Source organism: Ahaetulla prasina, chromosome 10 (genome assembly GCF_028640845.1).
Source record: "Ahaetulla prasina isolate Xishuangbanna chromosome 10, ASM2864084v1, whole genome shotgun sequence".
NCBI lineage: Eukaryota > Metazoa > Chordata > Lepidosauria > Squamata > Colubridae > Ahaetulla > Ahaetulla prasina.
In genome coordinates, this window is record NC_080548.1 from 33,689,521 (window position 1) to 33,706,532 (window position 17,012).

Genomic DNA, 17,012 nt, shown 5'->3' on the forward strand with positions numbered 1-17,012 from the left:
CCTGGGGGTCAACAGTCTCCCCAACAGCCTCCCTTGGCAGACCTGGTGAGTTGCAACCTGCCAAGCCCAGGGCTTTCTGTGGGGACCAGTCCTCTGGAAGGGCCCCGGTCGGAGGAGGTCTCCTCAGTGAAGATCCGTTCTGAAGGGCTGCCCCATCTGATCGGGAGGCTGTTGCTGCTTCAATCCCCAGGGCTGGGAGCAGTGGGGGAGGGAGGCTTTGCTTTCACAGGAGAGACTAAAAGAAAAGTTCTGCTTCAGCCACGCTCCTCTTCTGGCTCCACAGATGGGGTTCCTTGAGGGACCTTGAGGCCCTGGTCTTTATGGTGCTCTTGTGCAGGGCCAGATTTCCAGCTCTTGGCTGCAGATGAGCTTCCTGGCCTGTAGCGTGCCCAACGGCAAAGCCCAAATGCCAGTCTGGAGGGCATCAGCCAGACCCATTTGGTCCTAAAGGGGAGCCTATGGGCTCCTGATCCCCAAGTCAAGACATGAACCCTGCAGCTGTGCCAGCTAACTGGCCAGATGCAGATTTTCCCACTAGGCTGGGCATAATTGCACTCTTAAACTTTAGTTTCCCAAAGTCATGTTTAAGATGGGTGGCCTTATAAATCTTTTAAATCAATCAATATCGATATCAATCAATCCCTAGCATATCTTGCACTGCCTGAAAGAACTGCCTGGTTGCCAACCACAGGCTTGCCACTGCCTCCCTCTTCTCCGGGTCTCTGGGTGCAGCTGCTGGAGCTCCTGGGGTGCCCTTGCTTGAGCTGGCCTGGGAGCTTCTGGTGGCCCTCTGAGCACCTGGAGTGGAGAGGCAGAGGGAGGCCCCCAATGCCAGGACCGTCCCTGGGCAGGAATGCAGCCATGTCCATGGGCAGCAGGGGAAAAACAGAGAAGCGAGGAGATAAGGCAAGGCATAAGCACTCTACAGAGATATGACTGATGAACCCTAGGTCATGTTACAAAAAAAAAAAGCTTCACTTTCTGATTTGGCACCAGTATCAGTGATTAAGCGTTTGATATACTTGCTCTTACATAACCCAGAAGTGGTGCCAAACCCAACCCCAGTTAAATGTCCACACTGAGCACTGAGCCTGGACAGAGGCAGACACCATGGAGCTGGCAAGCGCCGTCTCCCTCTTCTTGGTCGCCTACCTCTCCTGCCTCGTCTTGCTGTTCGTTCGGAGGAAGTCCTCTGCCAGGGGCCGCCTGCCTCCTGGACCCTTTCCTCTGCCTCTGGTTGGGAACTTCCTGCAGATTAAGGCATTCGAAACCTTGCCTTCCCTCCTCAAGGTAAGCCCACCTCCCTTGCCCAGAGGAAGCCCCAGAGATGTCCTCCCCTGGCCTCTTGGGTTGCCCCCTGGGTCTTCCTTCTCCATAATCCCAAATGTTCCCAGCTGTCTCCTTCCAGCACCACCTTCCTGTAGCTTCCGTGAGATTCTTCGGGCTGAATCTTCTTTCGGGATCCAATCTGGGTTGGTCGTCTTTCCTTTCTTCTTTGGCTTCCATTTATGCATTCACACCTATGTGGCGCCTGGGAAAGGAGTTTCCCACTTGGCCATCGTATCTCGGATTTGGCGGAATCGCCTTCTGATCAAGCAGATGGAGTGTCTCCCGGGGAGCCACAAGAACTAAGTTTAGAGAACATTTCTAGGCTAAAGCGGTTCTCGAGCAGCCTGATGGGGCTGGGAAAACGTTTTGCTTTCCTTGGGCAACCATTTCAGGACTATTCGGCTGGCAGATGGAAGCCTGTCCCCAAAAGCATGGCACACAAGGTTGTTTTGGGGAGCAATTCATTAACCTAGAGTAGCCAGCACCCCTACCACCCATTTTTAATTAGTCTAGCGTCTGGGATATTAATGATGAAACATCAGGAAATGCAAATATCTCCCTTCCTGAACTACACACCTGAAGGATACCAATGCTGCCTCCTTTGTCAAAAGATCCCCCAGAGCCGTTTTCTAGAATTTTGGAAGCTTTGTTTCCAATACTTCAGGTGTGTGTGTGGGGGGGGGGGCTCTCTTCTGCCTTGGTGCGACTTCGGGGCATTGTGCAATTTTTCTTTAGACTAAAGGGTACACAGTGTGTTATGCTACATGATGAATAAAGGAATGTTTATTTAATAAACAATATTTATGTCCCTGTTCCAAGAACTGGACTGTCAAGGCAACTGGTGATTCATGAGGCGGGACTTCTGGCATTAAGATTGTACCTCAGGGCACCTTCTGTGTCAATTGCTTGAGCCACTAATGGCTCTGCCTCTGTCCGTAAAACAGTCCTGCAAGTTGAATGACACTTGGCCTAGCCCGAGGCAAAAGTGAAGTGGGCCCTCCTTTTTTAAAAAAAAAAAAGGTTATTTTTAAAAAAATCTTTCATCGTACATGTTTTATGAACAGAGTGTTGACCGGATCACATCTTACACATCTTATACCTTGATGAACGTATCTTTTCTTTTATGTACACTGAGAGCATATGCACCAAGACAAATTCCTTGTGTGTCCAATCACACTTGGCCAATAAAATTCTATTCTATTCTATTCTATTCTATTATACATAATTAAAATCATCATTATAATATATCTTAATCTTCCCATTTTTTCCAATGTTCATCTTTTTTGTATAATCCTTTATCACAAATTTAACATTTTTCTCCATGTCTTATAATTTCAACTTCTGCCACATTATTTTCTTTCCATTATTCTTTATCATTTTCAATTTTATATTTGAATAACATCACTTTATGCCTTATATTTCTCCTCAGTTACAATTACTCCAGTTATTTTTCTTCATTTCTGAAAGTGTCTCTCTAATTCCTTCTTCCCAGTCATTAAAATATTCATCTTAATTTACATTGTTATCAAAATTAATAATATATTATTAGATTACTTATTTTCACCTTTCCATCTGCTGTAGTTTATCACAAATATGTTCTATTCCTTCTTCTTTACAAAAATAATCACTTTCATGATTTCAACATTGTTATTCTCTTTACAATTAACATTTTAAATGTTCCTTTTTATTTACATTTTTATCAAAATTAATAATATTGTCAAATTACTTATTTTCACATTTCTTTTTTTTTTTTTATTAAAAAAGTTTTACAACAATTAAATTTTTCCCCCTCCCCCCTCCCTCCTAAACCCCCCTCCCCCCCCCGGACTTCCCGGAGCAAACACAAGGTATAGTTCCTTAAACAAAACAGTCATACATTAAACTTTTTAAAATCTAACACAATTATAATCTTTCTCTCTCACATAACCTGACTTCTTCCATTAAAATCAAAAATAACATCCTTCATTCAAAAGCAATCCGAAATTTCTTAATCCGATATCTATTTTGAATATAATCAATCCAGTTCTTCCATTCATTTAAATATTTTTCTTGAGTACTGTCTTTCAAGAAGGCTGAGATTTTAGCCATCTCAGCCAAATTGGAAACTTTCAATATCCATTCTTCTATTGTGGGTAATTCTTTTTTCTTCCAATATTGTCCAATCAACAGTCGTGCTGCTGTTATTAAGTTCAAAATCAACTTAGTCTCAATCACTGTACAGTCCGTTGTTATTCCCAAAAGGAAAAATTGCGGTAGAAACTTTATCTTCTTCTTCAGAACATTCTGCATAATCCACCAGATTCTTATCCAGAAAGACTTAATTTTCTTACAAGTCCACCATACATGAAAATATGTAGCATCATCACAATTACATCTCCAACATTTCGCTTGCATATCTGGATACATACATGATAATTTTCTTAGGATCTAAATGCCATCTATAAAACATCTTATAAAAATTTTTCCCTTAAATTCTGCGCTATGTAAATTTAACATTTCTAACAAATTTTTCCCATGTTTCCAACATTATTGGTTCTTGAATATTCTGTGCCCATTTTATCATACAATCCTTTATTAAATCTCTTTCAGAATCTATTTCTATCAACACAGTATACAATCTCTTTATATGCCCCTGAGTTTGATTTCTAATTTGTTTAACCAGATTTTCTTCATTTTGAATGATACCAATTTTCTGATCTTCTTTCCATCTAGCCTTTAACTGTCCATATTGAAACCAAGTATAATTCCTCCCTTCTTCTTTTAATGTATCCAAAGATTTTAGTTGTAAATTTCCCCTCTCATTGTATAAAAGATCTTTATAAGTAATCATTTCTTGTTCCTGTTCTATATTGATATTCTCTACTGCGTGCCGAGGACATACCCATATAGGAATTTTATAATTTAACTTATAATAATATTTTTTCCAGACACGCAGAAGAGAAATTCTCAACACATGATTCTTAAAAGCTTTATCTACTTTCTTATCATACAATAAATATGCATGCCAACCATATAATAAATCATAACCTTCTATATTCAAAATCCTTTCCTCCGTCAAATTAAACCAATCACTTATTACCGAAAGAACAACTGCTTCATAATACAGTTTTAAATTAGGCATTTTAATCCTCCTCTTTCCGTGTATCTTGCATTATTTTCATTTTGACTCTCGCTTTTTTCCCTTCCCATATAAATTTATTAATTCCAATCTGCCATTCATCCAAATTTTTATCTTTCTTAATTATTGGTATCATCTGAAACAAGAACAAGAATTTAGGCAGAACATTCATTTTTATAGCTGCTATTCTCCTAACAAAGATAATTGTAATTTTTCCAAGTATTCATTTCCTTCTGAATTTTTTCCATAACACATCATAATTATTCTTATACAATTTCCATTTGATGAAGTAAGAAAGACTCCTAAATATTTAACCTTTTTTACAATTTCAAATCCTGTTATTTCCTCTAGTTTTTCTTTCTGGTTCTTAATCATATTTTTGGTTAACACTTTTGTTTTATTTTGATTCACTTTAAACCCTGAGACCCTTCCATATTGATTAATTACTTCCAACAAATATACACTCGAATTTATAGGCTGAGTCAACATAACAACCAAATCATCTGCAAATGCTCTAACTTTATATTCATATCTTCTAATTCTAATACCTCTATCTCCCTTAACTCTCTTATCTTATCCAATAAAGGTTCCAAAGATAAAATAAACAATAAAGGTGATAAAGGACACCCCTGCCTTGTTCCTTTCGCAATTTTAAAACTATCTGTCAAACTACCATTAATTATTATCTGAGCTGTTTGCTCTCCATAAATTGCCCTAAGTATTCGTGTAAAACCATTTCCAAATTGCATTTTGTCTGATAATTTAAATAAAAATTCCCAATGCAAACGATCAAAAGCTTTCTCTGCATCCAAGAATATAAACGCTGCCGGAATCTGATTTTTCTTTTCCAAATATTCCAATAAATTCACTATCTGCCTAACATTATTCCTCATTTGTCTCCCTTTTATGAAACCAGACTGGTCAGTGTGAATCCTTTGTTGTACAATTTCCATTAACCTATTTGCCATTATTTTTGCAAAAATCTTATAATCATTATTCAAGAGTGAAATCGGTCTATAATTCCCAGGCTTAGTACAATCCTGATCCTCTTTTGGTATCAATGAAATAAAAGTAGTCCTCCATGATGGTGGTACTCCTCCTCCCATCAATATCTGATTAAATAACTCCATAAGTGGACCAACTATCTCATCCTGTAACTTTTTATAATATATTGCTGTAAGTCCATCTGTGCCTGGGGATTTCCCTATTTTTAATTGCTTTATTACCAAAATAATTTCCTCAGAAGTTATAGGCCGATTCAACTCTTCCCTTTGTTCATTAGTTAAACCTTTAACTTTATATTCTTTCAAATATTTATCAATATCCATATTCAATATTGTATCTCTGGCATATAAATTTGTATAATATTCCAAGAAAGCTTTTTTAATTTTATCCTGTTGAAATCGCACTTTACCCTTGTATTCAATTCCTTCAATAGTACGTGCTTTCTGTCTTTTCCTTAACATATAAGCCAACCACCTCCCTGATTTATTGGCATTACAAAAAGTATTATGTTTAGCATATTGTATATTGGTTGCCACCTGATCTGCCATTAACATATTAAATTGACTCTGTAATATCTTTATCGCTTCAGTAGTTTTTAAATCATGTGGATTATATACCAATAATTGTTGTTTCCTCTGAATTTCCTCTTCTAAATCCCTACGCTGTTTTTGTAGTTTTCTCCTCTGTCTACTATTAATATATATCAAATTTCCTCTCATAAAGGCCTTGCTCGCGTCCCACACCATTTCTATCCAAGTTCCCTTTCCCAAATTATAATCAAAAAATTCTTTCATTTGTTTTTTACATTGATTTACATTATCCTCATATCTAAACAAATTTTCATTTATTCTCCATGATCTTCTTCCACCTTCATATTGCAACTCCATCCATACCGGACTATGATCAGTTAAACACCTTGGAAATATCTTTGTTTTCCTAACCCTAGAAAGCAAGTCATTGGTAATTAATATAAAATCAATACGTGAAAAAGATTGATGCCTGTCCGAAAAATAAGTATAATCTCTATCATCAAAATTCTGCCTTCTCCATATATCTTTCAACTCAAAATCTTCCATCAAATCAAAAAGATTTAGGCAATTTTGCATGCATAGGAATTTTCTTAGAAAGAGTTCTTTTATCTCTTCTAGTGTCCATTACACCATTCCAATCCCCTAATATAATAAATGTTTTATAGTCCCAAAAAGTCAATTTTTCATGTAACAGTTTATAAAATTTTTCTTGTTGTTGATTAGGTGCATATATGCCAATCACAAGTGTCTTTTTCCTTCTAAAATCAATTCAATAGCAATATATCTTCCTTGAATATCCGTTTCAATTAATTTACTTGATATATTTTTCTTCAAATATATAACTATACCATTTTTCTTATTTGGAGCAGAAGAAACAAAATGTTTACCTAATTTCGAATTAATCAAATATTTCTGATCTGATAATTTTATATGTGTCTCTTGCAAACATATCACATCATTTTAAATTGTTTCAAATAATGGAATATTTTTCTTCTTTTCTGTGCTGAATTTAAACCATTAACATTCCATGTCAAAAATTTATTTGCCATCTCTGGCCTCTTGAAGCTTCTGAGCAATTAGCTGAAGACCCTCACTCTTCGGCTTGGCTCCTCCCACAGCTTCAGTAGTAGAATCCCGTTCCTGTCTTTGAAGTCGTTCCTCCATCTCCTTACGCCTAATAGCTCCCTTTGTCACTCTTTGTTCTTGAGATTGTTCTTGAGGTACTGATATCACAGGTGCAGTTTCAGCTTCCCCACTCTGTTTCTCTTGAAGACTTTTATCCACTGTTTCTACATCCACTTTCAATACATTAAAAAGAAAATCTTTTGCTTTCAATTCAGTATCAATTCGATATCTCCTGCCTTGAAAAAATACTGTTAAACCAATTGGAACCTCCCATCTATATTGAATCTGATGCTTCTTAAGCTCTTGTGTAAAAACCTAAAATCCTTCTATCCTTTAACATTTTAGCAGGGATATCTTTCAACTCAAAATCTTCCATCAAATCAAAAAGATTTAGGCAATTTTGCATGCATAGGAATTTTCTTAGAAAGAGTTCTTTTATCTCTTCTAGTGTCCATTACACCATTCCAATCCCCTAATATAATAAATGTTTTATAGTCCCAAAAAGTCAATTTTTCATGTAACAGTTTATAAAATTTTTCTTGTTGTTGATTAGGTGCATATATGCCAATCACAAGTGTCTTTTTTCCTTCTAAAATCAATTCAATAGCAATATATCTTCCTTGAATGTCCGTTTCAATTAATTTACTTGATATATTTTTCTTCAAATATATAACTAAACCATTTTTCCTATTCGAGCAGAAGAAACAAAATGTTTACCTAATTTCGAATTAATCAAATATTTCTGATCTGATAATTTTATATGTGTCTCTTGCAAACATATCACATCATTTTTAAATTGTTTCAAATAATGGAATATTTTTCTTCTTTTCTGTGCTGAATTTAAACCATTAACATTCCATGTCAAAAATTTATTTGCCATCTCTGGCCTCTTGAAGCTTCTGAGCAATTAGCTGAAGACCCTCACTCTTCGGCTTGGCTCCTCCCACAGCTTCAGTAGTAGAATCCCGTTCCTGTCTTTGAAGTCGTTCCTCCATCTCCTTACGCCTAATAGCTCCCCTTGTCACTCTTTGTTCTTGAGATTGTTCTTGAGGTACTGATATCACAGGTGCAGTTTCAGCTTCCCCACTCTGTTTCTCTTGAAGACTTTTATCCACTGTTTCTACATCCACTTTCAATACATTAAAAAGAAAATCTTTTGCTTTCAATTCAGTATCAATTCGATATCTCCTGCCTTGAAAAAATACTGTTAAACCAATTGGAACCTCCCATCTATATTGAATCTGATGCTTCTTAAGCTCTTGTGTAAAAAACCTAAAATCCTTCTATCCTTTAACATTTTAGCAGGGATCTCTTTCAAAACCAACACCTCCTGTTCTGCTATTTGCAATTTCTTTTGGTATGTAGCTTGCAAAATCTGATTTCTTATTGTAGAAGTTAAAAAATAAATTACAATATCTCTTGGGAGCTTTTTCTGCCTCGCTACCCAAGAATTAACCCTATATGCCTTATCAATTTGAAAATCAACTTCTCGAGGGTCCATGCCTAACATTTCAGCTAAGGCTTCTGATATAACTTTTTTAAGATCTTCTTCCTTCCGGTCTTGAAGACCCCTAATTCTCAAAGCCTTCTCCAACGCTCTATATTGCAATACCACCACATGATCCTCATTTTTATCCACTTTATTTTGAAGCTCTCCAACTTTATTATCCAAATACTGATTTGCTTGACTAATTACTTCCACTTTATCCTCCATTACTTCCAAATTTTTTGCCAAACCTTGAAAAACCATCAATAAATCTTCTCTAATTTTTTTATTAGTCTCTTTAATTTCTTCCCTAAGTTGATCCTTCACACCATGAATATTATTCATAATTTCTTTAAATCGCTCTTCAGAAACTCTATTCTGTTCCTTTAATATATCTTCTAAATTAGTTTCAGACCCCCTTCTCGTCATGGGAACTTTTGGTGGCTTAGAAGCCATTTTAATTAATTAAATTTCTGTTAAGATTTATTGTAGACAAATTCTATTCATCTTTATCATATAATCACTTATAATCATTTTCCACCATATCTTATTTTTTCTTCTGCCATGTTATTCTCACATATTTCTTTATCAATTCATTTTCAATACTTTAATCTAGCTAACACCACAATATATCCTATATTTCTTCTCTCTTACCAATACTATAACAATTAAAATTCCATTCTAATTAAAAAACTATCAAGAACATTATTAGTATTATATTGTCTATTTTCCCATTTCCATTTATCAATCTATCTTGTATATATTTACTAATATTTACCTCATCAACCTTCATCTTTAACCATCATCTCTCAATCTTTTTAGCATCCCCTTTTCTAATAGTTTTTTGCATGACCTTTTATCTCGCTCTAACTTCTCAATTCTCTCTTTTTTCCTTTTTATATATGTTACATTTCATCTTCTGGCTTCCTTTTATCTTTTTTTGTTGTATTGTTTGAACATCCCTCACCAAAACTTTCCCTTGTTTCTTCTAGATATTCCCCTTTTTCCCTTCCTTTTGTCTGTTTCTTTTCTAGGCGGGATTTCCCCCCCCCCCTTTCCTCTCTGCTCTTTTTACATTCCCAAACGTTTCTATAGTATTCTCTATATGATTACAATTTTTAAATACTTTCTCTTCAACATTGTTAATGTTAACCGCCCTGAGTCCCTTGGGAGATAGGGCGGTATATAAATATGATTAATAAATAAATAAATAAATAAATAAATTTCTTGTTTCTCATTTAAATTTCCCTCTTCCAACTCCTCTTCATTTTCTTTTTTTGTATATTTAAATGTGTTTTCCATTTCTTTTTTGCCTATTAAAGATTCACACATGCTTTTAAACATCAAAAGTAACTCTTCATACATCTGCAACTCCATTTTATAACAATTTAAAAGGTTACTAATACCTCCCCAATTATATCTCTTTGCAATTAGCCAAAATTTAAAGTCTATATAATTTTCTTATCTCTCCTCTTTTCTTCTTTTCTTCTTTCTTCTTCAATTATTCCTTTGTTCTTTAAAATTAAAATGTTCTTCTCAATTATTAATTATTGTCCAAATTCAGCAACAGTCAAGTCCAATTATAAAGCTATCTTCCAGAAGAGAAGAGAAATTAAACAACAGCCAGATGTAAAACATAGTCACTCCTTAAATGTTTTCACAGTGTCCAAATTATCTTTTTCTACATGGCCAAGGTTGAATTCCAGCTGCTATTCCTTCTGTTTTGTCTATTTGAATAGAATATTACAGTACTTTTTCTTTCCTCCAGCAGATGGCACTCTCCGTTTTTACTCCGTCACAAAATAGTATATTTAATCCAATTATTTATCAAAATATCCAGTAATTTTTTTAAGTCCTCTTATAAATCATTGTTTTCTTCAGAAAATCATTTTTTTCCTTTTAAAATCTTTTGCTTTTCCCAATTTTCCAAATCTAAGACGTCCTCTTAGATTCTTTATATTACACTCCATGCTTTCTCTTTGTGTGTTCCCCCACCCCCAAATGCCAGATAGTCACTAGTCCAAGCTCAGAATTTTTTAAAAAATTTCAATTTCAAATTTTCTTAGTATAAGTTGGCAGTTATCTCACCCAGTTCTAGCACTCCGTCCAAATGTCACTCCGGCTCAATTTTTTGGTTTGGTTGTCCCAGCTTCAAGGTGGCCACCATAAGATGGCCGTCGCCCCTGCTGCTGCTTCAGGAGAACTGTTTCTGTTCCAGCGAGGAAATTACCAATGGTCCACGAAACACCTCTCCTTTCTTCACCATCCCTAAAAGACAGCTATGGCTCGAAAGTCTTCCGGCAGCAGTTTGTCCGGCTGGATTTTGCATGGCTCATCAGAGCCAGCTATTTTGTAGTCCATTGCCGCTGCGACGTCAACCGGAAGGCTGACCCTCCCTGTTGCAGTCCTTCAAAGGGTGGTGGAGGCCGGTTTCCACAGCAGAAAAGTTCTGATTGCATTCCAAGAATTTCTAGTAATCCGGTGACACATGTCCTGTTGGTTCCATGCGATTGGTTGAGGAAGGAAGAGCAAGGAACAAAGTCCAAGGAAGCTTGGATGAATCCCAGCCTTCTAGGTTTTCATACTGATGGCCCTGAGCCTCAGCCTCTGGCAAGGGCACCTCTGGGGCTCCTCACAAAGACATGGAGTGGCTGCTTTCTCCTTCGTCCACCCTGTAGCCCTGGGAATCCTCAGTTCTCCATTCGAGTCTGTCTTCAGGCAGACCTTGCTTGGCCTTTCACGGTTACCCAATTGGTGAATTTGAGATGGGCGGCTCCATAAATCAAAGCAATCTGTCCATCAGCCAAAGGCTGGGTGATGCAGCTACCTACGGAGGCAGGTGGGTGATCCGTCTGAGGAAAGAGGAACCCTGCAGGTGGGGCAGATGAAAGAAGCACCCTGTGGCCCATTTTCTCTCTGGGAAGAATTTCAGCCATGGCCGCTTCCCTCCCTTCAGCGAATGTGAACATGGCAGCCCATCTTCACCTGAAGTAGAACCATGGACAGGCCATCTAACTCTGGAGAGCTGGATCTGAGTAAAGGTAGTCCTTGACTTACAACAGTTTGTTTAGTGACCATTCAAAGTTACAGCGGCACTGGAAAATGTGACTTATGACTGTTTTTCACAGTTATGATCTTTACAGTATCCCTATGGTCACCTGATCAAAGTTCAGACTGTTGGCAGCGGCCTCATATTTCTGACAGTCCAGCATCCCCGGATCCCATGATCCCCTTTTGTGACCTTCTGACAAGCAAAGTCAAAGGGGAAGCCAGATTCACTTAATGACCATGACAAGAAAATTTTTAAAATGGGCCAAAACTCACTTAACAAATGTCACATTTAACAACAGAAATGTTGGGCTCAAATGTGGTTGCAAGTCGAGGACTGCCTGTATTTCCATCTCACCTTTTGCTTCCTCTTCCTCTGTAGCTGCGGGAAAAATACGGGCCCGTCTTCACGGTCTACTTTGGGAACCGCCCGATTGTGGTCTTGTGTGGCTACGAAGCCGTGAAGGAGGCCCTGATTGACAAGGCAGAAGAATTCTCTGGGAGGAAAACCAACCCGACCCTGCAGAGGACCTTCCAGGGTTACGGTGAGGGCCTCAGGCTGGTGGGGCAGGAGTAGGCCAGGTGCCCCCACTTTCCTTGCCACGGGGCCCATTGCTCTCCTCTGCCCCCAGGGTTGATCTTTGCCGGGGGGGAGCGCTGGAAGCAGCTGCGCCGGTTCTCCCTGACCATGCTGAGGAATTTTGGAATGGGGAAGAAATCCATTGAGGAGCGGATTCAAGAGGAGGCCCAGTTCCTGCTGGAGGAATTTCATAAGACCCAAGGTGAGGCTGGGGAGGGGGAAGGGATGGTTTGAAAGGCTTCTGGACCTACCGACCATCCAACCCATTATCGCAATGCTGAGGTCAGATGTCAAGATGTCCAGAACATAAGCATAGAGTCACAGGGCCGAAGGGGGACTGAGAGGCAGAAGACCTTGAGCAGGGGCTCGGACTAGAAGACACCTGTCCAAGAGATGCTTGGGCTGAAAAAGAGCATCACGGAACATAGTTTCTTTTTTGCTGACTCAAAGAGGCATCAGGCATCCCTTCCTCTCCAAATCATTACATACAGGGGAAGAGAGGAACCACCCCCACCATCCCCCCCAAAACAAATCAGGAGAAAATTATTTACCTTTTTGGCCTAAGCGGTTCCTACAACATGTTGACCCTCCCTTCCTTCTCTCTTTCTCCCTCTGCACCAGAGAAGCCCTTCAGCCCCATCTTCTTCCTCAGTTGCTCCGTGTCCAACGTCATCTGTTCGATCGTTTTTGGGAATCGTTTCGATTACAAAGACAAGGAATTTCTGGCTCTCATGAAGATGATGAATGACAGCTTTCGGCAGATGAGCAACAGCTGGTCTCAGGTAGCTCCACACAGCTCCTCGCCTCTCTTCAACAAAATGGGAGCTCCGAGACTGCTCTTCCCTCAGACAAGCTGGCACTCTCTGAAGACGCTGGGCAGCTGCCCTGGCTTGGGGGGATGAGAACTCTGGTCCAAGGCATAAAAGGCAGCCAGGAGGGAGGAAAGAACCCTTGAAAGAAAAAATCTCCATGATTATTTAATATTCCTCTCGTATCAGCTTTATTCTGCAAATGCACCTGCTGATTTATTCTTGAAATGCTGCATTCATTAATTGATTAATCGATCTCAATGAGCCCCTTTGCCTATTCATCCACTGGCTGGAATGAACTTTTTTCCGACCCATCCTTTTCCTCTCTTTTCCCGCAGTTCTACGATATCTACGCCAACCTCCTGAGATACTTCCCAGGGCCCCACACCAAGATCTATGACATCCTGGAGGACATGAGGCTCTTCATTGCCAGGAGGGTGAAGAAGAATAAGGAGACCCTGGACCCCAACTCTCCCCGGGATTACATTGACTGCTTTCTCATCCAGATGGAGAAGGTAGGATGCAGGCAGGGAGCCAAGGATGATTTCCCCAGCCACACGGGGCAAAAGAAGCCCCCAGGGTCGGAGCACGCTCTCCCTTCCAAAGCAAACACAATCACCAAAGGACAGGAAGGCTGGGAGATGGGAGCTTCTCGGCCAGATCTTGTCAAAAGAACTTCTAACCCAGCCACAAGGCAAGCAAGAAGCCCGCCAGGCCCACCAGGCCACAGTCTCTGCAGCTGCACCAGGGTCCAAACCGCCCTTCCTCCCTCGTTCCAAGGGCAACCTCTCGGGAGGCCCAGCTTGTGCGGCTCCTTTCCTGCAGAGGGCACTGGGGCACTGGCAGAGATGGGGACGGAGGCAGGTGAAGCAGGAAAGGAGCCGGGAGTGGAGGCAGCCCATCCCCTGGGAATTCCTTGGCCAATCCGGCCACTTGCTAGGACCAAGGGGCCATTTCTGTTTTGGGGAAACCGGCGCTTGATCAGCCTCCAAGTAGGGCTCTTCTCGCCTGGTGTGCACCCCCCAACCTAGTTGGAAAGCCTCCTTCGAGCTCCCCCAGGGCTTCTCACGCACTTGGCTTCCATTTTGCCTTCAGGAGAAGGACAACCCGGACAGCGAATTCAACCAGAAGAACCTGGAATTGACCACCCTCAACCTGTTTTTTGCCGGGACGGAGACGGTCAGCTCTACCCTGCGATACGGATTTCTGTTGCTGATGAAGTACCCCGAAGTGCAAGGTATTTGGGGGGGTGTAAATCAGCCCAGTGGTGAAATCTGAAGTGGTTTGCCACTGGTTCGCTGCTGCACATGTGCTGTGTGCGGGCATTGATGGTGTGCACCAAACGCGCTGTGCATGCATATGCAGTGTACACCAAACGCACATTGCGCACACGCATATGCACAGTACGTGCCAAATGCACACTTCGTGTGGAAAAAGGAAGCTTGGGAAGGTAAGTAGAACAGTGAAGCGGGGGAACAGCTGTCCTGCACGATTTAGATTCACTAGAAAGCAGGATTTCCTTTTTTTTTTATTACCGGTAGGCCCGAACCAGTAGTTTTTATCACTGCTGGTTCACCTGAACCGGTGCGAACCGACAGCATTTCACCACTGATTCAGTCCCACTGCAGCACATGTCTCTAGGCCAGGAAAGCCCCCCCTCCCCCCCGCTAAGTGCCACAGGAATTGCTAGGCCAGCATGAAGTTGCTGTGAGCTGCACAAAGGCCTGGATCCAACCTGAGAGCCACCCATATAGGAGGTCAGGCCAGAAGCTTCTCCTGCCATGGGGCAAAAGGGGGGGATGCCAGCCCCATGGACCTTGAGAACAGCCCCCTCAGCAGATGGAGACCCCTCCTGCCCAGTTCTTTGCGTGCGCCTCCCCCCCCCGCAGCCGTTGATCCAGGAGCATCAGAGAGAGTGCAGTTGAAGCCACTAAGTTTAAGGCCATCTTTTGCCAGCAAAGATGCAGGAAGAAATTGACAACGTGATTGGCCAGAACCGGATCCCCAACATTGAAGACCGGAGCCACATGCCCTATGTGGATGCGGTCATCCATGAAGTGCAGCGATTCAGCGACCTCATCCCCATGAATGTGGCCCACGCAGTCACCCGTGACACAGAATTCAGAGGCTACCTCATCCCGAAGGTCAGAGCCTTGGGGAGGGGGAGATGGGCCAAGGGGTACGGGGCTGGCATGTCGCCACTCTGGCTGCCCAGCAAGATCGGGCAGAGAGACAAGGGGCTGAGGAGGGCTGGCCAGGAGGCAGGAGCCCCAGGCAGAGAGTGCCCACCTCGAGGGGTCAGATTGTTAATGGCCCAAAGGCAGTGCCTCCTCTCTGCCCACCCTGCCGGCCAGGTCCGATGGGGAGAGGGTGTGGATCTGCAGGACAGAAGGATAGGAAAACCCAGGTACTCAGCACCCATCCAAAGTGGCCCCCACTCTGTCACTGCAAAAAGGAGATGGTCTTTTGGCCGCCTTGCTCAGATCGCTCAGGCATCTTGAGCCACCGGGCGAAAGAACCTCTGCTGCTTTGAGCCGGGCCTTCTCTTCCTCAGGGCACAGAAATCTTTCCCATGCTCAGCACCGTCCTGCATGACAGCACCAAGTTTAAAAGCTCTGAAGGGTTCCACCCGGAGAACTTCCTGGATGAGAACGGGCGCCTGAAGAGGAATGACGCCTTTGTCCCCTTCTCTGCAGGTACAGCCACACCGAGCCCCCCTTCTCCCCCCCCCCTCCCGGGCCAGGCTTCTTGGCTGTCCTTGGGATTTTTCCTTTTGTGGCCTGCTTTTCCAGTTTCCATGCCAAGCTGGAATTGGGACTGCCTTGGCATTTCCTGCGCATGCTAGACCCCCCCCTTTGCCCCACTGGCAACTCAGGAACCCAGGCGAGAGGTGGAAGGTGGCCCTCTAGGCAGTGGCCCTGCCTTTCCCAGAGAACGGTGAGTTTTTGGCCAGGAAATGGCTTGGACCTGCCTGGAGGGACTAAGCCTGCTTCTCCCGCTTTCGCCTCGCAGGAAAGCGCATCTGCCTGGGGGAAGCCCTGGCCCGGATGGAGCTCTTCCTCTTCTTCACCACCATCCTGCAGCGGTTCCAGTTGAAGCCCGTAGTGGAGCCCAAGGACATTGACCTTACACCCCAAGAGTTCGGCTTTGCCACCATCCCGCCCCTGTATGAGCTCTCGGTCGTCCCCCGCTGAGACAAGGGAGCCAAGCAGACGGGCAAGTGCGCCCCGCCTCTGTGCTCCTGTGCTTTTGCACCAGCTAGACTTTCCGGGGGGTTGCACAGTCCCCTTTTCTGTGACCACCCCCAGGGGCCAGGATCTCTGAGGGGCTGGGAAAAGATGCCTCTTCCAGGTATTTGCCTTCAAAATATAAAGCTTTGCGGTGATGGAGGTGACCTAAACTGGTGCAGCCTTGGTTTGTTCTAATCTCTCTCTCTCTCTCTCTCTGCGCGTGCGTGTGTGTGTCTCTGTGTGTGTGTGTGTGTGAGGGTTTGTTTCCTGGTTGTTATCGTATCCCAACACAATCACTTGGGTAAATCTAGATGGCCTCTGTGGTATTGGCTCAAGAGAGCAAAGCAGAAAGAGAGAGCAAAAGCCAGAGAAATGGTGATCTGTCCAGCACGTTTTTTATTTATTTTATTTATTTATTTGTCACAACAATATATATAGGTATCACACAAAAAGATTTATTTATTTATTTATTTATTTATTCGTATTTCTATACCGCCCTATCTCCCTAAGGACTCAGGGCGGTGTACAGCCATATAAAAAACACACAAATGTACAGAATAAAAACATTCAACTAAAAAACTTATTATAAAGGCCAAATATTTAAAATAAGATATAAATAATAAAACCCAATTTAAAACCCAAGCTAAAATTTAATCATTTAAAAATTTAAAACCCTAGTCCAGTCCTGCGCAAATGAATAGATGTGTCTTAAGCTCGCGGCGGAAGGTCCGAAGGTCAGTATACAGTATATG

General features: G+C 41.8%; 1 protein-coding gene across 1 annotated transcript; it reads left to right on the forward strand.

Annotated features, from left to right (window-relative positions):
- Nucleotides 1-1,075: 1,075 nt before the first annotated feature.
- LOC131204541 (cytochrome P450 2G1-like) lies at nt 1,076-16,440 on the forward strand. The gene is made up of 9 exons (XM_058195928.1): nt 1,076-1,290; nt 12,024-12,186; nt 12,274-12,423; nt 12,843-13,003; nt 13,369-13,545; nt 14,126-14,267; nt 14,987-15,174; nt 15,585-15,726; nt 16,043-16,440. Exons 1-9 carry the CDS (start codon nt 1,111-1,113, stop codon nt 16,222-16,224), a joined length of 1,485 nt encoding a protein of 494 aa, XP_058051911.1. The 5' UTR covers nt 1,076-1,110; the 3' UTR covers nt 16,225-16,440.
- The last annotated feature ends 572 nt before the right edge of the window (nt 16,441-17,012 follow it).